The 27063-nt window shown below is 36.3% G+C and overlaps 1 protein-coding gene across 1 annotated transcript; it reads right to left on the bottom strand.

Moving 5' to 3' along the window:
- Positions 1-1473: 1473 nt before the first annotated feature.
- LOC110689055 lies at positions 1474-3370 on the bottom strand. The gene is made up of 2 exons (XM_021865801.1): positions 2228-3370; positions 1474-2151 (listed from the first exon to the last, which is right to left on the bottom strand). Exons 1-2 carry the CDS (start codon positions 3368-3370, stop codon positions 1474-1476), a joined length of 1821 nt encoding a protein of 606 aa, XP_021721493.1.
- Between the last annotated feature and the right edge of the window lie 23693 nt (positions 3371-27063).

Genomic DNA, 27063 nt, shown 5'->3' with positions numbered 1-27063 from the left:
CTGAAGGCTAAGAAGGAGGAGCTGATGGAAGAAGTGGAGGAGATGGGCATAGCCACAACAGAGACTATGTTTGAGTTGAAGGAGAACAATACTGACAAGCGTTTGATGCTGACTTTGGTTTTTTCTTGGGCGTTTTTCACTCTTGTGTTGCTGATGAAGTGAATCAGCTAGGGTAGGTGGGGTTGTGATGTTTTTTTTGGGTATAATTAGGTTGGTGGGGGAATGTTTTTGGGAGGATATGCTGGTAGTTTATGCATGTTGTTGATCATGCTTTTAGGTTGATATTTGGAAGGAATTTCTATTTGGAATTTTGTTTGTGCTTATGGTTTGTAAAAAATTTGGTCACATATGATGAATGAAATGATGTCATATTTTGGTACTTTGTTAGTGTTCTTAATTATTCTGTTTCAACAAAAGTGTATGACAAAAGGAAATGCTCAAATTTTGGAGAACACTGAATAACATACAAAAGCATCACTTGATTTAGTTGACAATGAAATTGTAGAGTAGAATTTGATTACAAAAGACTACTAATATCTAATTGTTCAATAACAACTAAAATTGCTCAATAAAACAAGGTTTAAACTGAAAATGTTCAATAACAACTACATCACTATTACAAATTAACTACTTAGACTATCACATAGCTAAGCATCTAAGTGTTGGTTGTTGACCCTTGGCTGAAGTTGTAGTTGAATGTGGTGGTGAAGGCACTGACATCCTGAGGTCCACTGCCTGCTGCTGGCTGCACAGACCAAAAACAGAAGGAAAAAAACCCATTAAAATACAAAGTTAGAGTACATTTTGGAAAACAGGACAGGTTAAAAAAAAAGTGAGCAAGGCCTTACGTTTGTGATGTTACTTCCATCAATAGTGACAAAAACTCCAAAGCCTTGAGGTATATGTGTCCTTCCTCCACCTCTTCTCCCACCCCTGTTGGTCCTCCCCCTCCCTCTGCCCCTTCCTATACTAGAGGCTGTATCAGTTCCCATGCCACCTGCCCTGCCTCCCCTGCCACCCCTAATGTTTCCCCCACCCCTGTTGCTTGTTGTTCCTCTATTGCTGACACCTCCTCTAGTTACAACTCTACCACCTCTGCCAAGTCTTGATGGTTCTGTTGTAGCTGTGTGATGCTGAGTGGTTTGAGGCACAAGTGGGATCTCTGTTGGGCATGGTTCTTTTCTTGGTCTTCCTCTTGGTATTTTAGCAGGGGGTTGATGGGGCTCTCTTGTCAAAGCTTGAGGGCTGGAAAACCCTTTTTATTGTGCCCTTTTTCCTTGCACCTTGAGCATGTCATCTCCATCCTATGCTTGGTCAATTTTCCTGGCCTTTTGGGATCTTCAAAGGGGTCCTTGCTTTTGTTTTTCCTAGGTCTCCCAGGGCCCACTTTAATTGGTGGTGGATCAAGTTCAAACTCAATCCTTGGCCAATGTCTTTCACCCTCAACTGGTGGTATTGACCTTGAGTAGGCCTTTATATAAGCTTCTTTTTGTAACAAGCATTAACATAATCTTCAGCATTTTTATGCTTGAAGAAGATAGCTGCCACAACATGGAAGCAAGGGAAGCCTGTCATGTCCCATTTCCTGCATGTACAGGTGTGAGCCTCCAAGTCCACATCACATGTGTCCAAGTAATAACTAACTTGGAACTTAGTCAGAGAAGAGGGGGTGACATCACATTTTGCAGCTTCTTGCTTCTCTATCAGCAGCTTCCTATGTATTCTAGGGCATAAAGGTGTTGTCCATTTTAGCATCTCCTCCCTCTTTGTCACAAGCCTCTTCATTAGTGATGATCTGATATCTTCCAACATGTATATCAGGTGCTTGGCTCTAACATTGATAATATAACCATTGAAGGTCTCTGCCATGTTACTTGTTATCACATCACCTTTGACTTCTGTATTCAGGTTGGCTCTGCAAAAGACCTCAGGTTGGTATGACTTAAACCCTTCAACAGCAAGTGGGTCTGCCTTCTTTAAAACTTCAATGTTCTCATCATAATCAGCTTTGTTGTAAGACTTTGCACAGTTCCAGAATAGGAGCTTGAACTCATCCCCTCTAAAATTTTTGTGCCAGTTTGCAAATATGTGCTTGGCACAATGCATGTGTTCAGCTTGAGGGAGCACCTCTGAAACTCCTCTTAAAATAGCCTGCAAAAGTGAACAAATTCAATTTCCAATACACATAACAAACCATTTACAAAACCTGTTGTTTTTAAGAGAATACCTGATGTTCATCGGACAAAATCACCAGCCCAGCACCTTCTTCAAGCTCCAAGCTCTTCTTCAAATTATCTAGGAACCATTCCCATGAAATGTTGTTCTCACCCTCTACCACTGCCCAGGCAATAGGGAACATCTGATCATTCCCATCTCTTCCAACAACAGACATGAGCTGGCTTCCAACAAAGGTTTTGAGGAAGCAAGCATCAACACAAATGACCTTCCTGCATCCTTCCTTCCATCCCCTTCTGATACCATCAAAGCACACATACAGTCTTTGGAAAATTTGGCGGCCCTTGTTATTCTGTCTGTATGTAACCAAGTCAATATCAGTTTCTGGGCTAGCCTTCTTCAATGCCTCAAGATACCTAGCTAGCTTTCCATAATGCTCTCTCATGGACCCATGCAATTTCATGTGTGCATAATATTTCACTTTATAGGCAAAATCCTTCTTCACAATAACTCTGTAAGCTCCCCTCACAGTCTCTATTATCTCTTTTGCAGGCCAGTGAGGCCTTGCCTTAACCACATTAAGCAACTGGTCAGCCAACCAAGTTGATTTCAGCTGAATGTTCTTCTCCATGTTCCTAAGGCATGTGTGCTCACCCATGACATTCTTCATCACAAAACTACCTTTCCTTGAATCCCAAGAAGCATACAGTCTAAAAGGGCAGCCTTGATTACACTTCACCCCTATTCTCTGTTGCCTAAGTTTGTCAGTAGTCACTATACACAGATTCCTTCCTTGAAGTATGGCATACTTAGCCACTGCCTGCTTAAAATCATCCCTAGATGTGAATCTCTGTCCTATAACCCACTTGAACTTAGAAAAATCTGTATCTTTCCCAACTAAAAGCCCTCTTTTGGCCCTTTTCTCCTCTAAAGTTTTCTCATCATCACTAGTTGTAGGAGTGTGTATTTCATCCTCTGAATCCTCATACTCGGAAACATGTTCTCCTTCTTTCCTACTACTGCTAGCCTCTACAGGTGGAGTCTGTTTTTTCTGAGCTTTCAACTTACCCTCAGCAGCTTCTTGCTGTAGTTTATGAGCTACCTCAACTACAATACTGTTAAATCCCTTAACCCTTTCCCTTGCAAGAACTTGCTCCTCATCACTTGTATCCACTTGCACCAAATCAGGTTCCATGTACAGAACTATATCCTCATTATCAACTGCAGCTCCATTAGTACCAAAGTTAAGTTCATATATCTCATAATCACCTAGCTAATCATGCTCCCCATACTCATTCTTATCAAAGTCTACCTCATCAAATAAAGCTTCATCTATCTCTTCAGCATAATCTGGGTCATTATCCACTTCATCATCACTTAAGTCTGCATCATAAATCAACTGGTCTAGAGGAATGGGGCTATCAGGTCTTTGATCTTCCCATTCATAATCTTCCGGGACACTAGATCAAAGACATATGTTTCCAAGGTGAGAAGTGTTTTGTGTTTCTGGTTCAAGGTTTGGTAAAGGTACAGAAGAAGAAGGGATAGGGTTACAAGTTTGACTGGGAGATGTAGAATCTTGTTGGATGAGTTTTTTTTTTTTGCCTTTTACAGATGTGGTGGGGACCACTAGAGATGCTGTTTTTTGGTTGCATTTTGACAGCTCTGGTAGCTTGTCTGAAACTACACAGGATTCCTGTGTCAACCTATTGGACCTTCTTGGGGCCAGCTTATTGGGCTCAGTTTGTTTATCATTTGGGCTTTTTATGGGCTGGGCTGTATTTGTGGATCCAGCTTGTGAGGGATTGACAGGTGTAAGCCAATCAAGGTCCTGCCCATCATGCACAACATACAACTCAATGCATCTACTGCCACCCTAAATGTTCACCATTGACCTCACCTCACTGTCATCATAAACACTCCTCAATCCACTCTCAAAATCTAACCCAGGAACAACATAGTATACCTTAAATATTGGACTATAATTACCACATTTTTCAACTAGCTCCTTCAAATAAAACCAACACAATTCATCACAATCCACTTAAAATGACTTAGATTTCCCACCCAAGTACACCCAGACATTCTTCTTTTTCTTAAAGGTACCCCCATGAAAAAATCGCAAAGAAACAAGTACCATTTTCAATCTGAAATATGCAAATAAGGGAAATTGACGCAATTAGGGTTCATAGACTACTTTAAACACCAATTAAACTACAAAATTAACAACATTTCATCATCAATCACCAGCAACATTCATAAATTTGAACATTTAACCTAAGTTAAACAATTGTGAAAAATTAGGGTTTGCCGAAGTACCTCAATCGCAGATTTACTTCCTCTCTTCAAGAATTCACAGTGCACTTCGCGTCAAAAAGCGTAGAGCTTGGATTTTCTTTGGGTGGTGTTTGAAAATCAACCTCCAATAGAGTAGGATGGGTGGGAATTCGAGTTTTTGTTAGTTGAACAACGAAGGAATTTGGGAGGGAAAATCAGGTAGAAAGAGGGAAAGAAGAAATAAAAAAAAAGGGGTTAACCTTTTCTCCAAGTAACCCGTAAAAAGGATCATTTTGGGAAGGAGGGAATACAAGGTGAGATTATTTCTAGAATTCGACGAGGTGGGATTATTTTGAGCAGATGGGTGAAAGGTGGGATTACTCTTTTCAATTTTTCCTTTTTAAATTTTATTTTATTTTATTTTATTTATTTATAACTCCATAATTTATATTTATACTAGAGTGGACTACGGCCCGATGCACGCTAACGGCTAGCTCTTATAGAGAAGCTGTATTGGCGTGTATTTACACCTTTGGTTTCCAAGTAGACCTGGTAGTTTTAATACTACTATTTGATTTATGTGCCTATATGATGGCTATGTAGAAATATAAGAAATCCACTAAATTTTTTTATGACAATTATTTTTTAAAACCCTCAAAATTTTGATAGTGTCATTTCAAAATTATTATTAAATAATATTTAATTGATTTGCATTCGATCCCTTCATAATTTAAGCGGTAATTGTCAGTTTAGAACTCTTAATTGATTTGCATGTTTCAATAATACTTAGTGTGTTTTTCTTTAAATGAATTTTTTGTGAGTTTTGGTCAAATAGAGTTTTAAAATGTGAAATGTTCGTTGTAGCTAAAAACTTAATAATGTAAGTTCTTCACTTATTTATGCTTTTCCTCTTAAATTATCTCCATGATTAATTAATATCAATTTTTTTTTCCTATCAACGATTTTCCTTGATTTTAGGATTTTTAAGTTCTTTATACCTCTTGATAACATCTGCTCAAATATCACTTTTTGATATGAATCCCATTCAAATTCCATAATGTTGTTTATGTGCCATCAAACAATGTAGATTTCAAAACTAATAAACCTTAACAATAGTTGCAATTAAATGACGACAAGATTGTAAATAAGAAGAGTAACCACGAAGGAGTAAAAATAGACAGTCTCTTCGTAATAAAAAGTCTCTTCGTACATACATTTTTTTCTTTTTAAATAATAATAATAATAATAACATATTAAGTGCTCCCTCCGTCCCCGAATAATAGTCACTATTTCCATTTTTGGACACCCAAAATGTTAGTCACATTTCACAATTTTAGGTCCCATACAATAACACAAAATGACCTATATACCAACCCTCATTTTTTTTGGTTGTATTATCTGTGCTTCCCAAAATACCCTCATATTTGCCTTTGTACTTGTGCCTTAATTGAATGAGTTGTCTCCCTTTTTAATGACAATCAGTTTCTCTCTTTTCTTTTTGTTTTGCACATGATTGGATTTTAGTTCCCATGTACTTTATTTAATTCTCCTTAATTCCCGTGATTTTCACCCAAAAGTGACTATCATTCGGGGACGGAGGGAGTATAAAGCATTAGATTTTTTTTTATTAAAAAAAAAAGCATTAGCATTACAAGTTTTTTGTTTAAATAAAAACTTTAAATTAATTGATGATAGGTTTAATGAAAAAAAACATTAAATATATTAATGAGAGTTAACATATTAATGAGGGTAAAAAAGTAAATACACATATTTATACATATTTTTAAGGGTATAGTTGGTAGAACATTATTTCTAAGAGTTATCTTCTACTTTTTATAAAGTAGGGATAAGGTAGGGATGTAAAAGAAGTAGTTTATTTTTTAAAAATTATTCCCTTCATTTTTCTTTAAATTCCATAATATTATTTCTTAAAATTTTAAGCAATGTTTGGTTCATTAAATTTAAAATGATTGGTACGAAATATCATAGTAGAAGGTTTAAAAATTATTCTCATTTAATAGGAGGGAAGTAAGAGAGAGGGACAATGTAAATAGCAAATTAATTGGGTGCACGTAAGAAAAAGAAGATATCAATGCCTAAAAATCATAGTCAACGCCAGAATAGTATGCACAAGTTTCATCTTACAAAAAAATACTACCTCCATTTTATATTATTTGCAACGATTTGACATAAAGTAGAGAAGAAAAATATTTAATCGTTGTAGATAATATTAAACGGAGGTAGTACAAGTTGGTGGTTTTTTTGTCAAAAACGCTTTGAAAGGTTTTTTTTTTTTTTTTTTTTTTTTTTCCCTTTTTCGCAAAATGGTGCTTTTAAAAGAATTTTTCTGACAAATTTTCCTTGTTTAATTTCCTTATCTTTTATTGAGTAATATAAATTATTCATTCGAGTAATCTTATTTTAACAATCATAATAACCTTAATTTATTATTATATGATTAACAGTATTAAAATTAACCAAAAAAAGGAAATATCAAAAAATATAAATAACATCATTGGTTTTATGTATATCTATAAACCATATAAAAGTTGAAACTTGCATGATATCCCCTTTACTGTGCTTAGGAACATTATTTTTGGCGCTTTTACTTCACTACCCCCAACAATAATAAATTGCCCAAAGCCCTTTTGCCTTTTTTTTTTTCTAAGGGGTGGGGCTGAGTAAGCAGGTTTAGTGCCAGGTGTATTGCTGTGAGGTTTGCATTTTTTTTTTTTACTTGGGTTCAGAATTTTTATAAAAATCCAATTGCTATTAATTACGGAGGGAGGTGTCCCCAGGAGAATAAAGGTGGTTGCTGCAATGGTGGTGGCATTGCAATTCTTTTTGCATGAAAAACAACCCCAGGAATGGTGGTGGAAGCTCAACTAATGTTGCGTGTCACCAGGTTTGTGTTTAGTGTAGTTGTGAAATTGAGGTGAAATTGATTAATTTTTGTAGGTGTTCTTGGGAGGTCAGAGGCTTGGTGTTAGTGATTATTTGATTGTAGTTAATGCCTGGGTTTAATTACTAATTTGGGTTTGTAAGTGTTTTAGAGTGTGTTGTGGGTGGTCCCAAATTGGAATTGAAAACCCAGCTTTCCTACTTGGTCTTACTTTTACTTATGCAATAGCTAGAGTAGGTGATTTAGGCAGTATTATTGTTCAAGGAGTACTTTGACTGATTAAGATATTGCTTTACTTGTTTAATGCGGTGTTCTTCAAGTTGCAAATTTAAGGCGGTGCTCTTCAGGCTGCAAATATATATATATATATATATATGCTATTGGAATTGTTCATGCAAGAATTAGGGTTTGATTTTCTGTTGTATGTGGCGCAATTTGCTTACAATTGGACAATTGAATTAAACATTTAGACATTATAAACAGTTTTGCATTTACATGTGTACTTCAATTATTTGAACAATTGTATTATTACATTTTGATAAATCTTGATATCAATGGTAGTTGATGAATACAAAGACTTCAATTCAATTATCCAAATACATATTTATCTAAAATCCTGTTATCATTTGCTTTAGTTACAGCTCAAATTAATAAATGCTTGATTATGGTAGTTCTTGATAGGAATGGTGTCCTTCGAACAAGTATATTATTCCGATAGAGAGAATCGAAATTATTAGAAAGCTAATTATTCAGTAAGGTCAAGTGATCAGAATGCCTAGTTGGAGGCCGCTTCCGATTAGTAATATTATTTCATAATAAATATTACAGCTTAATCTTGACTAAACCCTTCGGGTCACGCCTAACCAACTAATGATCCAATACGACGAATTAATCCGTAAGGAATTAATGAGTCGCTCGAGTATTACATATTTAGACGTCAGAAATCGAGCTAGGAGCCTTGAAACCGAGCATCGCAAGTCGAGTCGAACTAATAAAAGACGAGGCTGTAAAATCAAACCAATTAATCAACAATTACCAAAATACCCCTAGCATTGGAATGCCCCGAGCAAGCCGAGTGCTAGGGGAAAATGGTGCTAGCATGTGCACCGCACTTAGGCAATGGTGTTAGGTGCGCATGGCTAGCATGCACCAGCCGCGCACAAGCAGCAGCAGCCCGCATATGCGTGTGTGGCTTGCTACGCGCATGTGCGGGCAGGTGCGAGGCCAGCACTGCTGGGGCGCCAAGCATACCGCACCAGCAGCAGCCCACTAGCAAGCGTGGCATGCTTGTTAGGATGCATGTACTAGCGTAGTGCAGCAGCAAGCCTCGGCCAGCAGCCCGCGTATGCGCGTGGCTTGCTGGGACGAGGCAGCGTATTTCCCCACACCAAATCCGCCAACTGGGCACGCCTTAGTGCCCAAGGCTGGCACCACGTGGCGCTCGGGGATAGGGGAATGTGGCATGAGAAGGGGCGGCTAAGGGGAAGCTTAGGAAGGAAGGAATGGTCCCCTTCCCTTGTGGTCCTCACCTACCCTCTCCTTTCTTGCATGCCACTTGTTGATTAATTATTTTTTTGGGATTTCTTTTTATTTTTAATTTAAAAATAAAATGAGAAAATGGATTTTACCAACTCTCCCAGATTGATGGGAGAGTGGAATTCTCACAAGAAATTCTCTATAAATACCCACCTTGGAAATTAGAGAAAGTCACTTGAGTAGGAACTCAAAAAAGGCATCTCCACTTGATAGAAAACCTTTAAGTTCATATAATACTCGAGTAGTGTTTTGGTCCAACTGGACTAAACTTCAAGTAAGAGACCGGTCAGGTCGAGTTGCGGGTGGATACCTGTAGACACCCAAATGTGTCTCCCCAAAACCAAACCCATTGATGAGTACCTTTCGTGTCATTTGATTATCGAACAAAGCGAAAGTGTGAAAATTCTAGTGATGAGGACGTTTTTATTAAAATATCTCTTCTTTCTGTTTTTTAAAATATTTCTTTTCTTACCTTATTTTTGAAAAACGTACATTCCAGTTTATTTTGGTCCATGTTAAGGGTCCAATAATGATGTAGTTGGATGGGGTTTGAAAAGACCTTTCCAACGATATATTATAAGCCCAATTCCGATGAATAATGAGGAAGTTATGACCAAAATACTAAAATGGGCTCGATTTAGTTTTTATATGCGGCCCAATGATCTAGAGGATGACCTATTATTAATTATCATTCCTAAAGATATTAGGATTGATTATAGTTTTCTAGAATACTCTAGAATATTATTTTAAATCCTAATGGAGTTAGGATTGATAATTATGTTTCAAAGAGTTTGAAATTGAATAAAACTACTCTTTTTAAGAAGCCTTGTTTTGTACGAAGTGGAATATATTCAGATTTTATTTTCGTGCCTCATAATCTTTATCCAAATTTTATATGGTTGGATAGATCTTTAAATTATCTTTCCAATGATATATTATAATATTAAATCCAAGTTATAACGAAAAAGATATGAATGAGACATGAAACTCTATCCAAAACTGATGCCCTTCCACTATTTTGGCCATATCTTTTTATATACAAAATATTTTAATCTGATTTTAATTGGGTTGGAAATTAGACTATAAGATCTTTCCAACGACATATTATATGATTTATTTGAACTTCCGGATCAAAAGATATGATAAAAACAAAACGCGTGAAACTGTTTATTATCGCTTGACGCTAAGCATTAGCGCCTGGCACTAAAGCTTGGCGCCTGTCGCTAACCTTCAGTGCCTGGCGCTAATTAAGTTTTATTCTCGTTAAAACTCTCATTCGTTTTTTTATCCATCCAACTGATTTTCTCTATAAATAGCCTCTTAAAATTCTATTTTCAATCATCAATTGTCATCAATCCTTCTCATCTAATTATCATCAACTCTCATCAAGAAATTCTTGATTGTCTCTCTCTATTTCTACCCTAACCTTTTACTAACACAACTCCTCATACATTAGATCTAGACACACCTAGCATTGTTCAAAGTTGCCTTCTCCATAGACGTGAAAGGTTTTAATTTCTGAGGGTTTGGTCCCAAATCTTTATTTCAATTATTTAATTTAATTGTTGTTTTATTATTTTCCTTGAATTTACTAACGTGTGTATTTTGTTATTAAAAAGAGGTAAGAGGCATCCAAGTAAGTACTTTATTTGTTTGCATTGTTCTTATGATATAGAAATCATGCTTAGGTTGTTATTATGATTCCTAGTGTTATGTTAGGGTATTTTGATCTTCCTTGTATCATGTCTAGGGTAACTTTAATATCAAGTATGATTAAAAGTATGATGCCTTTTATTTTCTTCATAATATTTATGATGTTAGTATCATGTTAGGGCTAAATATTTGATATTTATTGTTTAGTGACATGCTAGGGTTTGTTATTAATATTGTTAGTATCATGCTTAGGATCTTGCTATTGTTATGCTTTAACATGATTATTATTTTTATAATAATAATAATTATTATTATTTATGTTGCTTGATGATTATAATTATTATTATTTTGATTTATTATGTTGCTTAATGCTTTTTTATTGTTATTGCTTGATCACGCCTTTTATTTATGTCTAAAAGGAATTTGTACTTGTAATCATGCTTAATAAGATAATTAATAATCTTGTTTAGGGTTAATGTGGTTATAATTCAAGTGATCTCCAATAATAGATTTATTTGTGCATTAAATTCAACCAACATAGATTAAACAGGTTTAGGGTTAAACCTGTTGATTGCATGTTAGTCAGAAAGCGCACATGAATATGATCAGAATAAAGTAGAGGCCTATTATTAGGGCAGGTTCAATCTCTTTTAGGTTGGATTTGTACCTTTATCCCCGAACTACCAGTCATGGTTCCAGACCTATTGGAGTTGACGATCTCTTGGATTGTTAAGGGGTGTAACCTTCATCCTGTGAACGGTTTACAAGTTCCTAAAACTTGTTGGTAACTCTTTTGCTCTATCTTCTTTCCCTTTGGACGCCACTGTACTTTAGTGTATGATCACAGTGGGGTTCAAGTTTGGGGTAATGCTTGAAATATTCCCTACAGTTTTTTGGCGAATCCACTGGGGAGGATTTCTATTTTAATTCCTGAAATTTATTTCGGCAATGATTTAGAATGAGTGGATGAGACTCGAAAATTTCTAAGTATTTCATGTGCGTAATTTTGATAATAATATTGTCATATGCATAAAAAATATCTCATTGGAAAGACCATCCGTAATGAGTTAAAACATAGGATTTTTATACGTAGGAAATTTGAGGAATATCTTTCACAACTATGATCGAAATAATGTTGCGCAAAACTGGAAAATTTTATAAAGCTGCTGAGGCATGTAGGAACTAGCTTCAGCGAACAAAGACTAGCGCCAACATTTTGACGTTAGCGTCAGGCGATAGACTTTGTCGCCAGGCGCTAAAGCCAAAAGCTGGCGCTGGACTCTGTTTGCTGGCGCCAAGTTCTTCCAATACCGAGCCAGAAATATGCGTTCTAATTTCGACCAGTTTTTAGCACTGTTTGCTCGATCCTACTTCCTGATTGAGTTTTTCTCACTTTTCTGAAACCCATATGTGTTCTACATATGGACATAACCCCCTGGGAATTCATGCTCCATCTACCTGATTGAACGCTCTGAGCAACAAAAGGTACATCCGAGAATGTTGAATTCACCAAACCATGGAAGCGAGTTTTTCTAAACTCGCGGTGTCCCATCCACTCGCGCCAACCCTTCACGGTTAGGCTTCCGCGTAGTGCATCTGGACAATTAAACATGGACCCTCTTTGACTAACCTATATCCCAAACTTTAGAGAACTAGAGCCATGGTTAGGTTGCAAACTCATTGCATCATATTGTGCCTACTTGACTAATTGTGATTATTTGTTATGCATACTCTCTGTGATTTTTCCTAACCGTTTGTTTGACTTGTGTTAAGACTAAATAAACTAATTAATAACTAAAGGACTTTGTTTAATTAATTGATTAATTAATTTGAGCTAATAAATATGCCTTAAGTCGAGTCATAGTCCTTTTAAGTCAACCCGGATTTTTATTCCCGTATACTCCACAAGCGTCAACTTGTTTTGGTAATAGCCAGATTTCTAGGAAGAACTACGAGTCTTACAGCCTATGGATCTATAGCCTCGAGTTTTATATTTAATTTGGCGTTGGTTTCATCCCAATCAGAGTCACAGATAAAAGTTATGACTAAAATTCCACAGCCTGTCCAGTTTAGTGCATATACGTGAAGTCTTAACTTAGTCTTTGCTTGAGTCTAGTCACATAGTCTAGTCACATGGTCATGACACGAGTCTTAACATGTTACATACACTCACTAGTATTAGCACACACTTTGAGTATATATCACCATGACCATGTCTTAGGTTCATGCATGAGTCGGTTTTTTTCCGTCATTTGAGTTGGGGGTACATTCTATTCCTAATTTTTTTTATCCCTCCAACTACTTCATCTTTTCATTCTCTACATGTTTTATCCATATCACAACCTTCATTCTTCCTACCTTCTTCTATCCATGCATGTTGAATCGAGTTTGAGTCAAGTGATTGACAAACAAAAAAAATGAGGGTAATGATGAAACAAATGCACAAGGCAAGCTTCTCACTAAGATTTCATGCTTTCTTCTTCTTTTTTTCAAACCCTTTCCCCAATAACTCTTGCATAGGCACACTTTAGTCTCCTTGGATTTTTTTCTTAGAGTTTAATTTTTACCCTTCACTTTTTAAATAAAATGAGCATTTATTTCCTTGCATATGATCAATGCATTGCATTGCATTTAAAAAAAAATCCATGTCAAACTAAGCACAAGGTATACCAATGATTTGAGGCACCCCTTGTAGCCACATCATATCACCTTTTACCCTTCAAATATGCAATCCTTTGTTGATAAACCACTTTGAGCCTCGTCTAACGATAGACTTTCAGTTTTCACCCTACATCTACCTAACTTTGGGATGGGATAGTGTGTAACTTATGCAGTTTTCAATATCATAAAAAGCTTGAGTGACTTCAAAAGATTAAAATAGCAAAAATAGAAAAATAAATAAATAAAAGTGTACAAAAGGGTAAGTGTTCCAATGTCATTGACATGAACATGTCTTTGATATGAACACGTCTCAGATTGCGTCTCTTATCGAGTGCTCGGTACCGTGCCTGAGAAACATGAATGCCAAGTGAGTGATAGACCGCATGATCGAGATTGACCACACTTATAAACATAAAATAGATGCTAAAGAAAAAGATAAAAGAGAGCTAAAAAAGAGTGAGAAACCTCAAGCATAAAATATAAAGATTCAAAAGCAAAGTTGCACACCTTGGGGGCTTATCTAGGGTCTTGAGCCTTTATCCCCTTCTTCTTCAAACCTTTAGCCTAACCACGTTACAACCCTTAAAAAGACCTTTTTGAGGTATACACACACTTGTGCGAGGTTCGGCTAGAGTTACGTTCGGCCTGATTCCTAACGGATACGTAGGCAACCTCACATCGAGGTGCGGCCATAATAAACATGCATTCATATTCACATTCACATTCACACACCATGATCATATCAAGGGATCTCCTATGCTCATCCCTATTTACTTAGAGCTAGACTTGGGGGCTTGATCCCTACATCATTAGCTTACCTAGCCTAAGAGTCTCCACCATTTGACTCTTTTCAATATATTTTCCCACACACTTAGCCCTTGCGGCCTAACTTTAGTGTCACTATCATACAAATCACAGATACATGACCAAATATACTTCCCTTAGGAACCCTTTGTCATGGAATCTTCACACAACGCTGAAGCATGCCTTGTCATGTCAAAATCACTTATCGAAGTATGAAGTGCTTAGCCTCCGCGCCTAAGTTACCTAAATACTTTCATTTTCGAGTCAACTAGGATAGTTTAAGATGTTACAATCCTTGTACTATGAGAGACAACGTTGACAGATTAAGCTCATTTAACATGCACCCTCAAACACTTTGTTTCTTTTTCACGTCTTTCTTTTTCGGGAGAGAGTCGGTACCCTCCACAAAAATGACGGAGAATTTTTCTTTTTTGCATTTTGAGTCGCACGATCACATTACAATGCACACACGAGTCATGTACATATTGAGTCGTGTTATCACATTCAGTCAACACTATGCACACACGAGTCACATGAAGTGTGTCATCATTGAGTCAAGTTTATATCTTGAGTCATGTCAAGTCAATGAGTCAAGCAACACTAAGTCTTAGGTCAACCCTAATTACATGAGCAAAGTCCTATAGTCAAAGATGTAAATACAGGTGCATCCCAGCAACAGCAAGAGCAGAATAGGGAAGACCCTACTCTAGCGCCAGACGACAACATCTAGCGTCTGGCAATAGATTTCAGCGCCTGACGCTAGATTCCAGCGTCTGACGACAGGGCCAAATTGTGGCGCCAGAAGCATTGCATCGGCGACGGAACTCTCAACCACTCAGAGCAGATATTTTAACCTCTTTCAGCAATTTTGGGTTCCTTGGTACGTCAGTTAGCCCCTATAAGCAATTTTACATGATTAAGTAGTCGGCTTGATTACAATCGCAATAAGTGATCGACCTGATGAAAGATTGCCTCACTTAGCTTAAAGAGCCTAAACATTGGCTCATCGCATAGACACCAACATACTGGTTCATAAACAGCAGAGGCACCGACATAATAGTTCACAAGTAGTAAAAGCACCGACGTACTGGCATAACGAAAACAAAGTTCAAGCGAGCTTTAAAGATCGACAAGCGTTGGTCTTCGGAAATTTTCTTCGGAATATTATTGCAACAAACATTAAAGTATCAAAGCTCTTTGTTCAGAGATGCGTGGACAATCCTTTCAAGCTCTTTTGTTCAGAGACGCGTGGACATATCATCAAAGCTCTATTGTTCAGAGACGCGTGGACATTTCTTTCAAGCTTTTGTTCAAAGACGCGTGGAAATATCATCAAAGCTCTTTTGCTCAGAGACGCGTGGGTATATTATTCAAAAGCTCTTTTGTTCAGAGACGCGTGGACATATCATCAAAAAGCTCTTTTGTTCAGAGACGCGTGGACATGTATTTCGAAGCTCTTTTGTTGAGAGACGCGTGGACATTTCTTTCAAGCTCTTTTGCTCAGAGATGCGTGGGCATCCTATTATCAAGCTCTTTTTCTAAGAGACGCGTGGGCATCCTATTATCAAGCTCTTTTGCTCAGATACGCGTGGGCATCCTATTATCAAGCTCTTTGTTTAGAGACGCGTGGACACATCATTCAGAAGTTCATATTAAAAAGAAGCTCTATTGTTCAGAGACGCGTGAACATATCCAAAAAGCTCTGTTGTTCAGAGGAGAGTGAACATCAAAACAGCAAGATGGCGTTCCCTAGCTTGTGGAAGGTTGTCGCAACAGAAAAATGCAACAATCGGTTACCTCCAGAGATGTGTGCTCGATGGTGCAAGATACGCGTTTCTTAATTCTTTTATCTGTTTTAACTAACGCTAGTTTGCAGGTATCGGCGTTACAAGAATGATTTAGGATAGCAGAACGTTCTGAATCATTCTCTGTCCCTATCGATACTTTGACTTTCGTTTTCGAAACTCGCGTTTCTCCAAACTCAGTCAAAGTGGGGGCTTCTTTAGACACCCTAATGTGTCTCCCCAAAACAAAACCCAGTGATGAGTACCTTTCATGTCATTTGATTATCGAACAAAGCAAAAGTGTGAAAAGTCTAGTGATGAGGATGTTTTAATTAAAATATCTCTTCTTTCTGTTTTTGAAAATATTTCTTTTCTTACCTTATTTTTGAAAAAGTGCATTCCAGTTTAGTTTGGTCCATGATAAGGGTCCAATAATGGTGTAGTTGGATGGGGCTTGAAAAGACCTTTCCAACGATATATTATAAGCCGAATTCCGATGAATAATGAGGAAGTTATGGCCAAAATACTAAACTGGGCCCGATTTAGTTTTTATATGCGGCCCAATGATCTAGGGGAGAGTCTATTATTAATTATCATTCCTAAAGCTATTAGGATTGATTATAGTCTCTAGAATACTCTAGAAGGTTCTTTTAAATCCTAATGGAGTTAGGATTGATAATTATGTTTCAAAGAGTTTGAAATTGAATAAAACTACTCTTTTTAAGAATCCTTGTTTTGTACGAAGTGGAATATATTCAGATTTTATTTACGTGCCTTATAATCTTTATCCAAATTTTATACGGTTGGATAGCTCTTTAAATTATCTTTCCAATGATATATTATAATATTAAATCCGAGTTATAACGAAAAAGATATGAATGAGACATGAAACTCTATCCAAAACTGATACCCTTCCACTATTTTGGCTATATCTTTTTATCTACAAAATATTTTAATTTTATTCTAATTGGGTTGGAAAGTAGACTTCAAGAGCTTTCTAACGACATATTATATGCCTTATTTGGACTTCTGAATCAAAAGATATGATAAAAACAAAACGCGTGAAGCTGATTATTAGCGCTTGACGCTAAGCATTAGCGCCTGGCGCTAACATTCAACGTCTGGCGCTAATCGAGTTTTATTCTCGTTGAAAATCTGACTCGTTTTTTTATCCATCCGACTGATTTTCTCTATAAAGAGCCTCTTAAAATTCTGTTTTCAATCATCAATTTTCATCAATCCTTCTCATCTAATTATTATCATCAACTCTCATCAAGAAATTCTTGATTCCCTCTCTCTTTCTAGCCTAACCTTTTACAAACACAATTCCTTATACATTAGATCTAGACACACCTAGCATTGTTCGAAATTGCTTTCGCCCTGATGTGAATGGTTTTAATTTCTTAGGGTTTGGTCCCAGATTTTTATTTCAATTATTTAATTTAATTGTTGTTTTATTATTTTCCTTGAAGTTACTAATGTGTGTATTTTGTTATTAGAAAGAGGTACGAGGCATCCAAGTAAGTACTTTATTTGTTTGCATTGTTATTATGATATAGAAATCATGCTTCGGTTGTTATTATGATTCCTAGTGTTATGTTAGGGTATTTTGATCTTCCTAGTATCATGTCTAGGGTAACTTTAATATCAGGTATGATTAAAAGTATGATGCCTTTTATTTTTTCCTAATATTTATGATGTAAGTATCATGTTAGGGCTAAATATTTGATCTTTATTGTTTAGTGACATGCTAGGATTTGTTATTAATCTTGTTAGTATCATGCCTAGGATCTTGCTATTGTTATGCTTTAACATGATTATTATTTTTATAATAATTATTATTATTATTTATGTTGCTTGATGATTATAATTATTATTATTTTGATTTATTATGTTGCTTAATGCTTTTTTATTGTTATTGCTTGATCACGCCTTTTATTTATGTTTAAATGGAATTTGTACTTGTAATCATGCTTAATAAGAAAATTAATAATCTTGTTTAGGGTTAATGTGGTTATAATTTAAGTGATCGCCAATAATAGATTTATTTGTGCATTAAATTCAACCAACATAGATTAAACAGGTTTAGGGTTAAACCTATTGATTGCATGTTAGTCAGAAATCGCACATGAATACGATCAGAATAAAGTAGAGGCCTATTATTAGGGCAGGTTCAATCTCTTTTAGGTTGGATTTGTACCTTCATCCCCGAACTACCAGTCATGGTTCCAGACCTATTGGAGTTAACAATCTCTTGGATCGTTAAGGGGTGTAACCTTCACCTCGTGAACGGTTTACAAGTTCCTAAAACTTGTTGGCGACTCTTTTGCTCTATCTTCTTTCCCTTTTGACGCCACCGTACTTTAGTGTATGATGACAGTGGGGTTCAAGTTTGGGGTAATGCATGAAATATTCCCTAAAATACCGTAGGTTGTCTGTACACCTGCAAGACTTGGCTTTGAAGTAAGGGCTCCGGGTGTGAGCGAAGCACGCGAAAAGGGTAAGATCATCTTTTCTCTCTTTCTTGTTATTTATGTCATTTAGTTATATTAGTTGTGAGCTGGTCTTGGAGTTGCGTTTTCTTCCGTGGTGAGTTAGACTTACCGAAACCCAACAGTTCTTTCTTTCATGCAAGGGATTGTGTCTGAATACTCATTCTGTTATTGTATTTAACTTCAGAATTGGTATGCATTCTATTTTGGTGTTGGTGTTTTTTAAAGGTTAATTTTTATATTACCACCCAAAAATTTAACCATTTTCGAACTAACCACCCGTTTACTTTTTATTTTAAATTACCACCCCTTAAATTAAATAAATGCTCACATTACCACCCATTTCAAAAATTTGGTGAATTTTCTGCCTGTAGGCACCAGTTAACACTTATTTTGACCCTTTTGACTGATGTTTTCCCCGATTTTTCTCTTTAAAAACGCTCTCTATACTTTAATTCACATTTCCTTCACCAAATTTTACCAAATTTCAAAGAGAAAAATGTGAATTGAAATTAGGAGAGTGTTTTTAAAGAGAAAATTTGAGGAAAAAATCTGCCAAAATGGTCAAAATAAGCGTTAGATGAGGCCCACCGAATTTTTGAAATGGGTGGTAATCTGAGCATTTATTTAATTTAAGGGGCGGTAATTTAAAATAAAAAATTAAACGGGTGATTAGTTCGAAAATGGTTACATTTTTAGGTGGTAATTTATAAATTTTCCTTTTTTTAAGAGTGTACATTTGCTTGTGATTCAACCATTTACAATGTCTTTGCTTTCTTAGATACACTTTGTTTGTGTGACCACATTTGGTTATGTTTTTATATACATTGTTGTGGATATTTATTGAGTTACTATTCTATGAAATAATCGACTTCTTTGATTTGGAAATCGTTTCTTTTGGTGTATATGTAAATTATCCTATGTAATAATTGTTTATGTTGTTGAGATTGGAATTCTGACATTCTTGCTGTTAATATATTAAGAAGTATAGGTTGTGGATCAATAGGAATTTCACGAGACCTTATTTTGTATGTTTTTGGCTTTATGACCTTTAGGCTTTATTCCCACCTTTTTTTTTGTCTCGGGGGAAGAGATCAGTTGTCCCTTTTTCCATTCTGTTTTGTATTTTCACAAAGATTTACTGAAAAGAGGTGTTCGATGATTATTTATAGTCCTAAACGTGGTTATTCCCGTTACAGGTTATGGCTGTAGTACCACGGACAATCTTCATTCCTTTCCAATCTCTTTTGGAAAAGATAGTTGCTTGGCTGAAATTTCCTAAACCAGTTTATGGGTTCATAGTATAAGATTTGGAAATCTTTTGATGATTTTTCCATTAATCAAGGATGCCTTTAAATAGTCTTACAGAAGACTGCAAATATAAAAAGATAAATTCAACATTATTTACTTTCTAAATACTAGAGATGATTACAAGAGCATATTTATCTAAGTACAATAACTTTACAAAACAGAAAGATACGATGTTGACAAAGTAAATTAAACTAATGAAGTTGGAAAATTCGTTAATTACTACCCAAAAAAGGGGGTCTTTGTGAATTATTACCCCTAAAAAAAGTTGTTAATTACTACTCTTAAAACTAATTAATTCTAGTGATTGCTACCCTTTTCCCTAATCAACCCCTAATTAGTTGATTTAATCTCTTAATGATATCATTATCCGACTAATTTATAATTAGTTTCTTTTAAGGCATGATCAATTAAATAAACTCTAACACCACCTCTAAACCACACTGCACCACCTCTGACAGCCCCCTTACCCCATCCCCGCCATCTCCGGCAGCCTCCTTACCCCATCCCCACCATCCCCAGCAGCCTACCCCCGCCCCGGCATCCACCCCTGCTCTAAACTAATTATAAATTATCCGGATAATGATATCATTAATAGATTAAATCACCTAATTAGGAGCTAATTAGGGAAAAGGGTAGCAATCACTAGATTTAATCAGTTTTAGGGGTAGTAATTAACAACTTTTTTTTTTCCGGGTAGTAATTCACAAAGACCCCTTTTTTGAGGTAGTAATTAATGTAATTTCTAATTAAGTCACTGTAAGGAGGGTGATCCCATCGTAAGGGTACTCTCCTTAAATGCCCTTGGCCACTTAAAGGCCTAGGACTTTACACTTATTAGGGTGTAGTAGGATTTGAATTCCTGACTGTTTGGGGGACCTTAAATTAGAATTGATTCTATTGTCACGATTTTTTATAAGAAACAAGTAGGAGTCGCCAATGAGTTTTAGGAAAAACTCATAAACCTCTTTCATGCCTTTCTTCCATGTGGAGTTCATGGAATAATTAACACAAATCATAAGTTTACCCATGCTCAAATTGGTCTATAAACCAGAAATGAGTTCGGGAGCGAGGGTACTAAGATAACGTTCCTTTTAGAGGGGAATCGTCACCCTACCCCTAGTACAACCTCTACTAGCTCTTCCTTTTTTACAATTTCATCACCAAACAATATATGCAACGCGATACCTAAAACTATGCTAGTTGATTTTATTTACAAGCATTAATTCACGTAGGAATTACATTACAAAGTCGTTATTCTTATTTAATAATATTCGTGAAAATAAACAAGATTCGCCTCGGCTTAGGTGATCAACCAACAATTATTTAATTCAATTCTAGTCTTTATTTAACGTAAGATACTATGTGGAATTGATTAATTAATTATTTTAAAAGTGATCAAACAACACTAATTAATTTATTAAAGTCCTTTTAAACAAGAAAATAAAGGTGATTTAACTAAGTGCTCAGGAATTTACCACTTCTCTTTGCTAGATCTCCGTTTAGAACACTTATGGACACCTTCTTGTTGGGGAACCTCCACCGTAGTAACAAAGTATCGAAAGGGTGAGTGTTTAGAACAAGAGGGCTAGGTTGCACAAGTTCACAAGTTATTTCGCCAGAGTTTTTAGGTTAATTTCTGTCTGTTGAAGCCTCGATTTAAGCTCGTATTTATAGAGAAGGATTAGGTTTAGGGTTTCGAGCAATCTGCCGCAGCAGGTGTCGCGCGCAACAGATGAAGTTGCGCGCGGCAACCCAGCGCAAGTTATAGAGTTGCGCTGCTATGTGCAGCGCAACTTTTGGTCTTGCGCGCGGCTTAATGGTAAGATTCGATTTTATATTTTCCGTATAATTTCCGAATAATTACAAATATTCTACAGCGCAACTCTGGAAGTTGCGCTGGGTGTTGCGCGCAACTGAATTAGTTGCGCGCGACAGCCCAGCGCGACTTTGTGAGATGCGCGCGACTTTTTTCTGCGGCAGCACTAAGTTTTAACCTAGGCGCTCCTAAATCCGTCATTATTAGGGTTTAAGAACGGGCTTAAGCCTAATTATGATCGGGTTTAGTTAATTGGACCTTTGCTTTGGCTTTTCTTTAATTTGGGCTAGTCTTTTGTGTTTTGTGGCTTAACCAGTTATCCATAAGTATTCTTCACTTTGATCCAACACGAAGATGGCTTTATTTGTCGTCATTGCACTTCTTGTCGGGACAGGAGGCCAAAAGTAGATGTCTACAGTCACTTAGACTTATCTCCAACACTCCCCCATAAGATAGGTTGTTGCGGTGAAAGACTAATCTTGGAAAACAGAATAAAGAAATGAACCTTTACAAGTGGCTTAGTTAGTGAATCAGCTAACTAATCAGAGCCAAAGATATGTTTTACACGTAACGAACCTTGCTAAGCCTTTTCTCTGACAAAGGGAAATGCCAATGCAAGGTGTTTCATCCTTGAATGAAACACTAGATTAGCGGAATAATACGTGGCACTTAAATTATCACAATAAATGGTTGGTATAAGCTCAAGCTTAATACTAATTCTGAAAGGATTGATTGTAGCCATAACATTTTTGCTGTTGTGGATGCAACCAGGGGCGGACTTGGCCTTGTGCCTGGTGGGTCAAATGACTCACCAGGGCCCAAATTTCTAAGTCTTTTTTTTTTTTTAAAAAAAAAAAAAAATTATTAGTTTGTAAAAAAAATTATTAGTTTGTTAATTTTAGTCTTGTCAATTTTAAGCTTGTTAAATGTTAGTTAGTATTGTAATCTTGTCAATTTTCTATTTGGATGATTTTTGTAAATAATTTTTTTTGGGAATTTTGGTAAAATTTTTTTTTTTTACATATTTGGTTATCGATTGTGAGTTTGTGACTCACCGGTCAGAAATTCCTGGGTCCGCCATTGGATGCAACTGCTCTATAATCAGATTTGGTTGAAGAACGAGCTAAACCATGTTGCTTTTTAGATCTCCAAGATAAAGGATTACGACCAAGATAAACAATGTAGCCCGTGGTTAACACATATGAGTCATGATCACCCACCCTATCTGCATCAGAGTATGCATGTAAGCGTAGGGTGAGTTGCGATGCAATGTAATGCCATATTCTGTTGTACCCTTCAGATAACGGAGTAGCCTCTTAAGCGCTGCCCAATGTAAGTCAGTGGGTTTGTGCATAAATTGGGACAAACGATTCACTGCAAAGGCTACGTGAAGTCTTGTTAAAGACAAGTACTGTAAGATCCCAACAAGAGCTCTATACTTGGTTGGTTATGATAATATTGTGCCATTAGTAAGACTGAGAGCTGGTTGAACAACCATTGGAGTGGAGACTGGTTTGGCCTCTGACATGTTGGCCTTAGCTAGTAAATCATCAACATACTTGAGTTGACTTAGGAATATTCCATTTTTGTGTGGCAATACCTCTACACCCAAGAAATAGGATAATGTACCAAGGTCTTTAAGAGAGAACCGAGCAGCAAGTCTTTTGATAAAATCTTGAAGTGTTGAGGTTGAAGATCCTGTTAAAATTATATCATCAACATAAACAAGCAAATAAATGGTAGTGCCATTTTGTCGATACATGAAGAGAGATGGGTCTGCTATAGAATTTCGAAACCCATAGGACAGAAGGAAGCTTTTAAACTCCTGATACCAAGCTCTCGGAGCTTGCTTAAGGCCATAAATAGCTTTGCGTAGTTTGCACACATGAGAGTGACGACCTTTGTCTAAGAAATCAGGTGATAAAGACATGTAAATGTCCTCTTTTGGAGACCCTTGAAGGAATGTGTTGTTGATGTCAAGTTGTCAAAGTGACCAACCCTTTGTGATGGCAAGAGGGAGCATGAGATGCACAATTGTTAGCTTAATAACAAGGCTAAACGTCTTAGAGTAATCGAGACCAGGCCGTTGATGAAAGCCTTTTTCCACAAGGCGTGTTGTTCAATATTACCATAATCCTTGTATTTTATTTGATACACCTATTTGCAACTAACTAAATTTTGTGTAGAAGCTGGAGGAACAAGTTTCCAAGTTTGATTGCGAGTGAGTGCATTAAATTCATCCGTCATGGTAGCCGCCAGTGTGGATCCTTCAAGGTTTGAGTGATGTTTAGTGGTTCAGTAGGGTGTAGGGATGGTAGCATGGTGACCATATTTTAGATTTGGCTTAACAATATTATTTTGAAGTCTTGTGACGATATTTCGAGTGGGAAGAGGAGGAGGTGGAGAGGGAGGAGTAGGTGGAGAGGGAGCGGGAGTAGAGGGAGGATGAGGAGGAGGAGATGATGGTTGTAGGATGGGAATGGGCATTGTACACCTCTCATCAAGGGACATCAACTGTGGAACCTTTGGTGGGAGTGTAATTTGAGAACAAATTTGGGTAGGGAAAAACATCTTCAATGAATTTAACATGTCTAGAAGTATAGATGCGATTTGTGGGAGGGTGAAGGCGATAATATGCACTTTGTGTTGAGGAGTACTCAATAAAGACACAAGGTAAAGAACGAGTGTCTAGCTTATGAGATGAATAGGGACATAACCAAGGATAGCATAGGCATCCAAAGTTCAGTTTATGATAATTAGGAGGAGTATTGAAGATTTTGAGATATGGAGACTTATATTCAAGTGAGGCAGTTGGTAGACGATTAATTAAGTATGTGGCGGTAGTAAAGGAATGACTCTAAAAGGTATGAGGAAGTTTAGCATGAGAAAGCAAAGTAATACCAGTTTCAACTATGTGTCAATAACGACGTTCACCATATCCATTATGCTTAGGTGTATTAGGTGGGGAAGTAATATGTAATATTCCATTAAAGGATAAATATGTGTAGAGAATATTTCAAGCATCCCACACTTGAGCCCCACTGTAATCATACACTTAAGTATGGCGGCGTCCAAAGGGAAGGAAACTAGAGTAAAAGAGTCGCCAACAAGTTTTAGGAACTTGTAAACCGTTCACAGGGTGAAGGTTACACCCCTTCACGATCCATATGATTGCTAAGTCCATAGTGGTCTAGAACCATGACTGGATATTTGGGGATGAAGGTACAAATCGAACCTAAAAGAGATTGAACCTGCCCTAAAAATAGACCTCTACTTTATTCTTTTCATATTCATGTGTGCTTTCTGACTAACATACAATCATTAGGTTAAACCTAAACTTGTTTAACTATGTTTGTTGAATATGAATGCACAAACAAAACTATTATTGGCGATCACTTTAATTAAAATCACATTAGCCTAAACAAGATTATTAATTATCTTATAAAGCGTGATTACAAGTACAAATTCCCTTTAGTTCTGTAAGAGATGACGTGATCAAGCAATAACAATAATAATATCAAGCAACAATTATAATAACAATCATCATCATCATAATAATCTCAATCTCATGAAAACATAATAATATTAGCAAGATCCTAGGCATGATACTAACAAGATTAATAACAAATCCTAGTATGCCACTAAACAATAAAAATCAAATCTTTATCCCTAACATGATATAAGAAAATAAGAAGCAACCTAAACATGATTCTAGAAGGCAATAAAAGCATCCTAATATGATACTAGGAATCATAAAATATAAACATGCTTTCTAAAGATATAGAAATCAAACTACTTACTTTGTTGCCTCGTATCCCTTTCTATCAAAACAATACACACATTCGTAACTTCAAGGAAAATATTAAACAATTAATTTAAATAATTGAAATATGGATTTGGGACCAAACCCTCATAAATTATCAACCTTTCACGTCTAGGGCAAAGGCAACTTTGAGCTTGGCTAGGTGTGTCTAGAACTCGTGAATGCGGTATTTTTATTTGAAAAGGGAAGGCTTAGAAAGAGGGAGAAATAATAAGCTTCTAGCTCGAGAGAGAAGAGAATAGAATTAGATGATGATTGATGATTGTTGTGAATGAATAAAAACGGGGAAATATGACCCTATTTATAAGAAAAATATCCCGTAAACGATAAAAAAAAGACCGAATCCTATGTGGAATAAAACTACCTCTGTCGCGCACGACAGGGTCCAGCGCGACGCAATAGCCTTGTTGCTGTGCAACAGACTTGTCGCGGCGCGCTAGTTCTGTCGTTTCGCAATGGTTCACGCGTTTTCTAAAAACCGTTTGAAATCCTTAATTTAATAAAATTTGATTAATTAACTTCCGTACTTATCTTTTAAAATCAGATTTAATCTCTTTGAAACACTTGTTTTAATCCATATAGTACCCTATATTTTCATAAAAGATATAGTTATTAATCCTAATCCCATTAGAACTCAAAATAACCTTCTAGGTTATTCTAGAAGATTAAAATCAATCCTAATAACTTTAGGAATATTAATTAATGGGTCCTCCACTAGATCATTGGGCCATATAAAACTATTTCATCCCCAATTTAGTATTCTGGCCATAACTTCCTCATTATTCATCAAAATTGGGCTTATAATATATCATTGGAAAGCTCTTTTCAAGCCCAATCCAACTACACTATAATTGCACCCTTATCATGAAACAAACTAAATTGGAGTGGACATTTTTATAAATAGAGTTCATTTTGAAAACAGAAAGAAAGATATTTCTATTAAAACAACCGTATCACAAGACTTTTCACACCTTCACTTCGTTCGATAATCAATGACGCGAAAGGTATTCATCACCGGGTTTGGTTTTTGGGGAGACACAATTAGGTGTCTACAATATGGAGTTAATTTTTCATACTCACCCCCATTATCAGAGAAAACACGAACAATAGGACGCTTAAAATATTTTTCCACTATGGCTCAAAATCGTAAAAAAACGACATATGTATCTAACTTCTTTTTAAGAGGATAAAACCAAACATATTTAGTGAAATGGTCCACAATAATCACATAGTATTTGTAAATGTCATGTGAGTATATATAATGGTGAAGTCTACACATCAGTAAAAATAAGATCTAATGGAGCACTAGAAGTAAGAGTTAATGTACTAAAAGGTAACTTGTGGCTCTTATTGATATTGCAAGAATTACAATGCAAAGTAAAAAAATCTTAAATAGCTAAGTTGAAACTATAATTTAAAAACTTGATAATTGGGGATGCTGGATGTCCTAGGCAATGGTGCCACTCATGCCTAAGAGATTTTAAGGATGCATAGACTCAAGGAGGACTTGGATTCCACGCACAAATACCGGCTCTAGTTGGTCATTGGAGAAGAGTTGTACCCTTCGAAAGCCCCTTGACACAAAAGAAAGAAGGTAAGAACTCAATCCCAACATTATTATTTGTACAAAATTTATTGATAGATAGTATGTTTTAAGAGATAGAGGAAACATGTAACACATTTGAAAAATGGAAAGAATTAGATGAAGTAAAGATTGAGAATGAACCGGTGTTTTGTATAGGAAGAGAGGAGCCATCCCCAATCACGAGTTCCTTGGTGCCATCATATGGAGCATGAAGGGAAAGATTAGCTAAATCATTGGTGACATG

The sequence above is a fragment of the Chenopodium quinoa genome, unplaced genomic scaffold (genome assembly GCF_001683475.1).
Source record: "Chenopodium quinoa cultivar QQ74 unplaced genomic scaffold, ASM168347v1, whole genome shotgun sequence".
NCBI classification, from domain to species: domain Eukaryota; kingdom Viridiplantae; phylum Streptophyta; class Magnoliopsida; order Caryophyllales; family Amaranthaceae; genus Chenopodium; species Chenopodium quinoa.
Note: the sequence above shows the minus strand (reverse complement) of the source record. Positions and strands in the feature narration are given on the sequence as shown.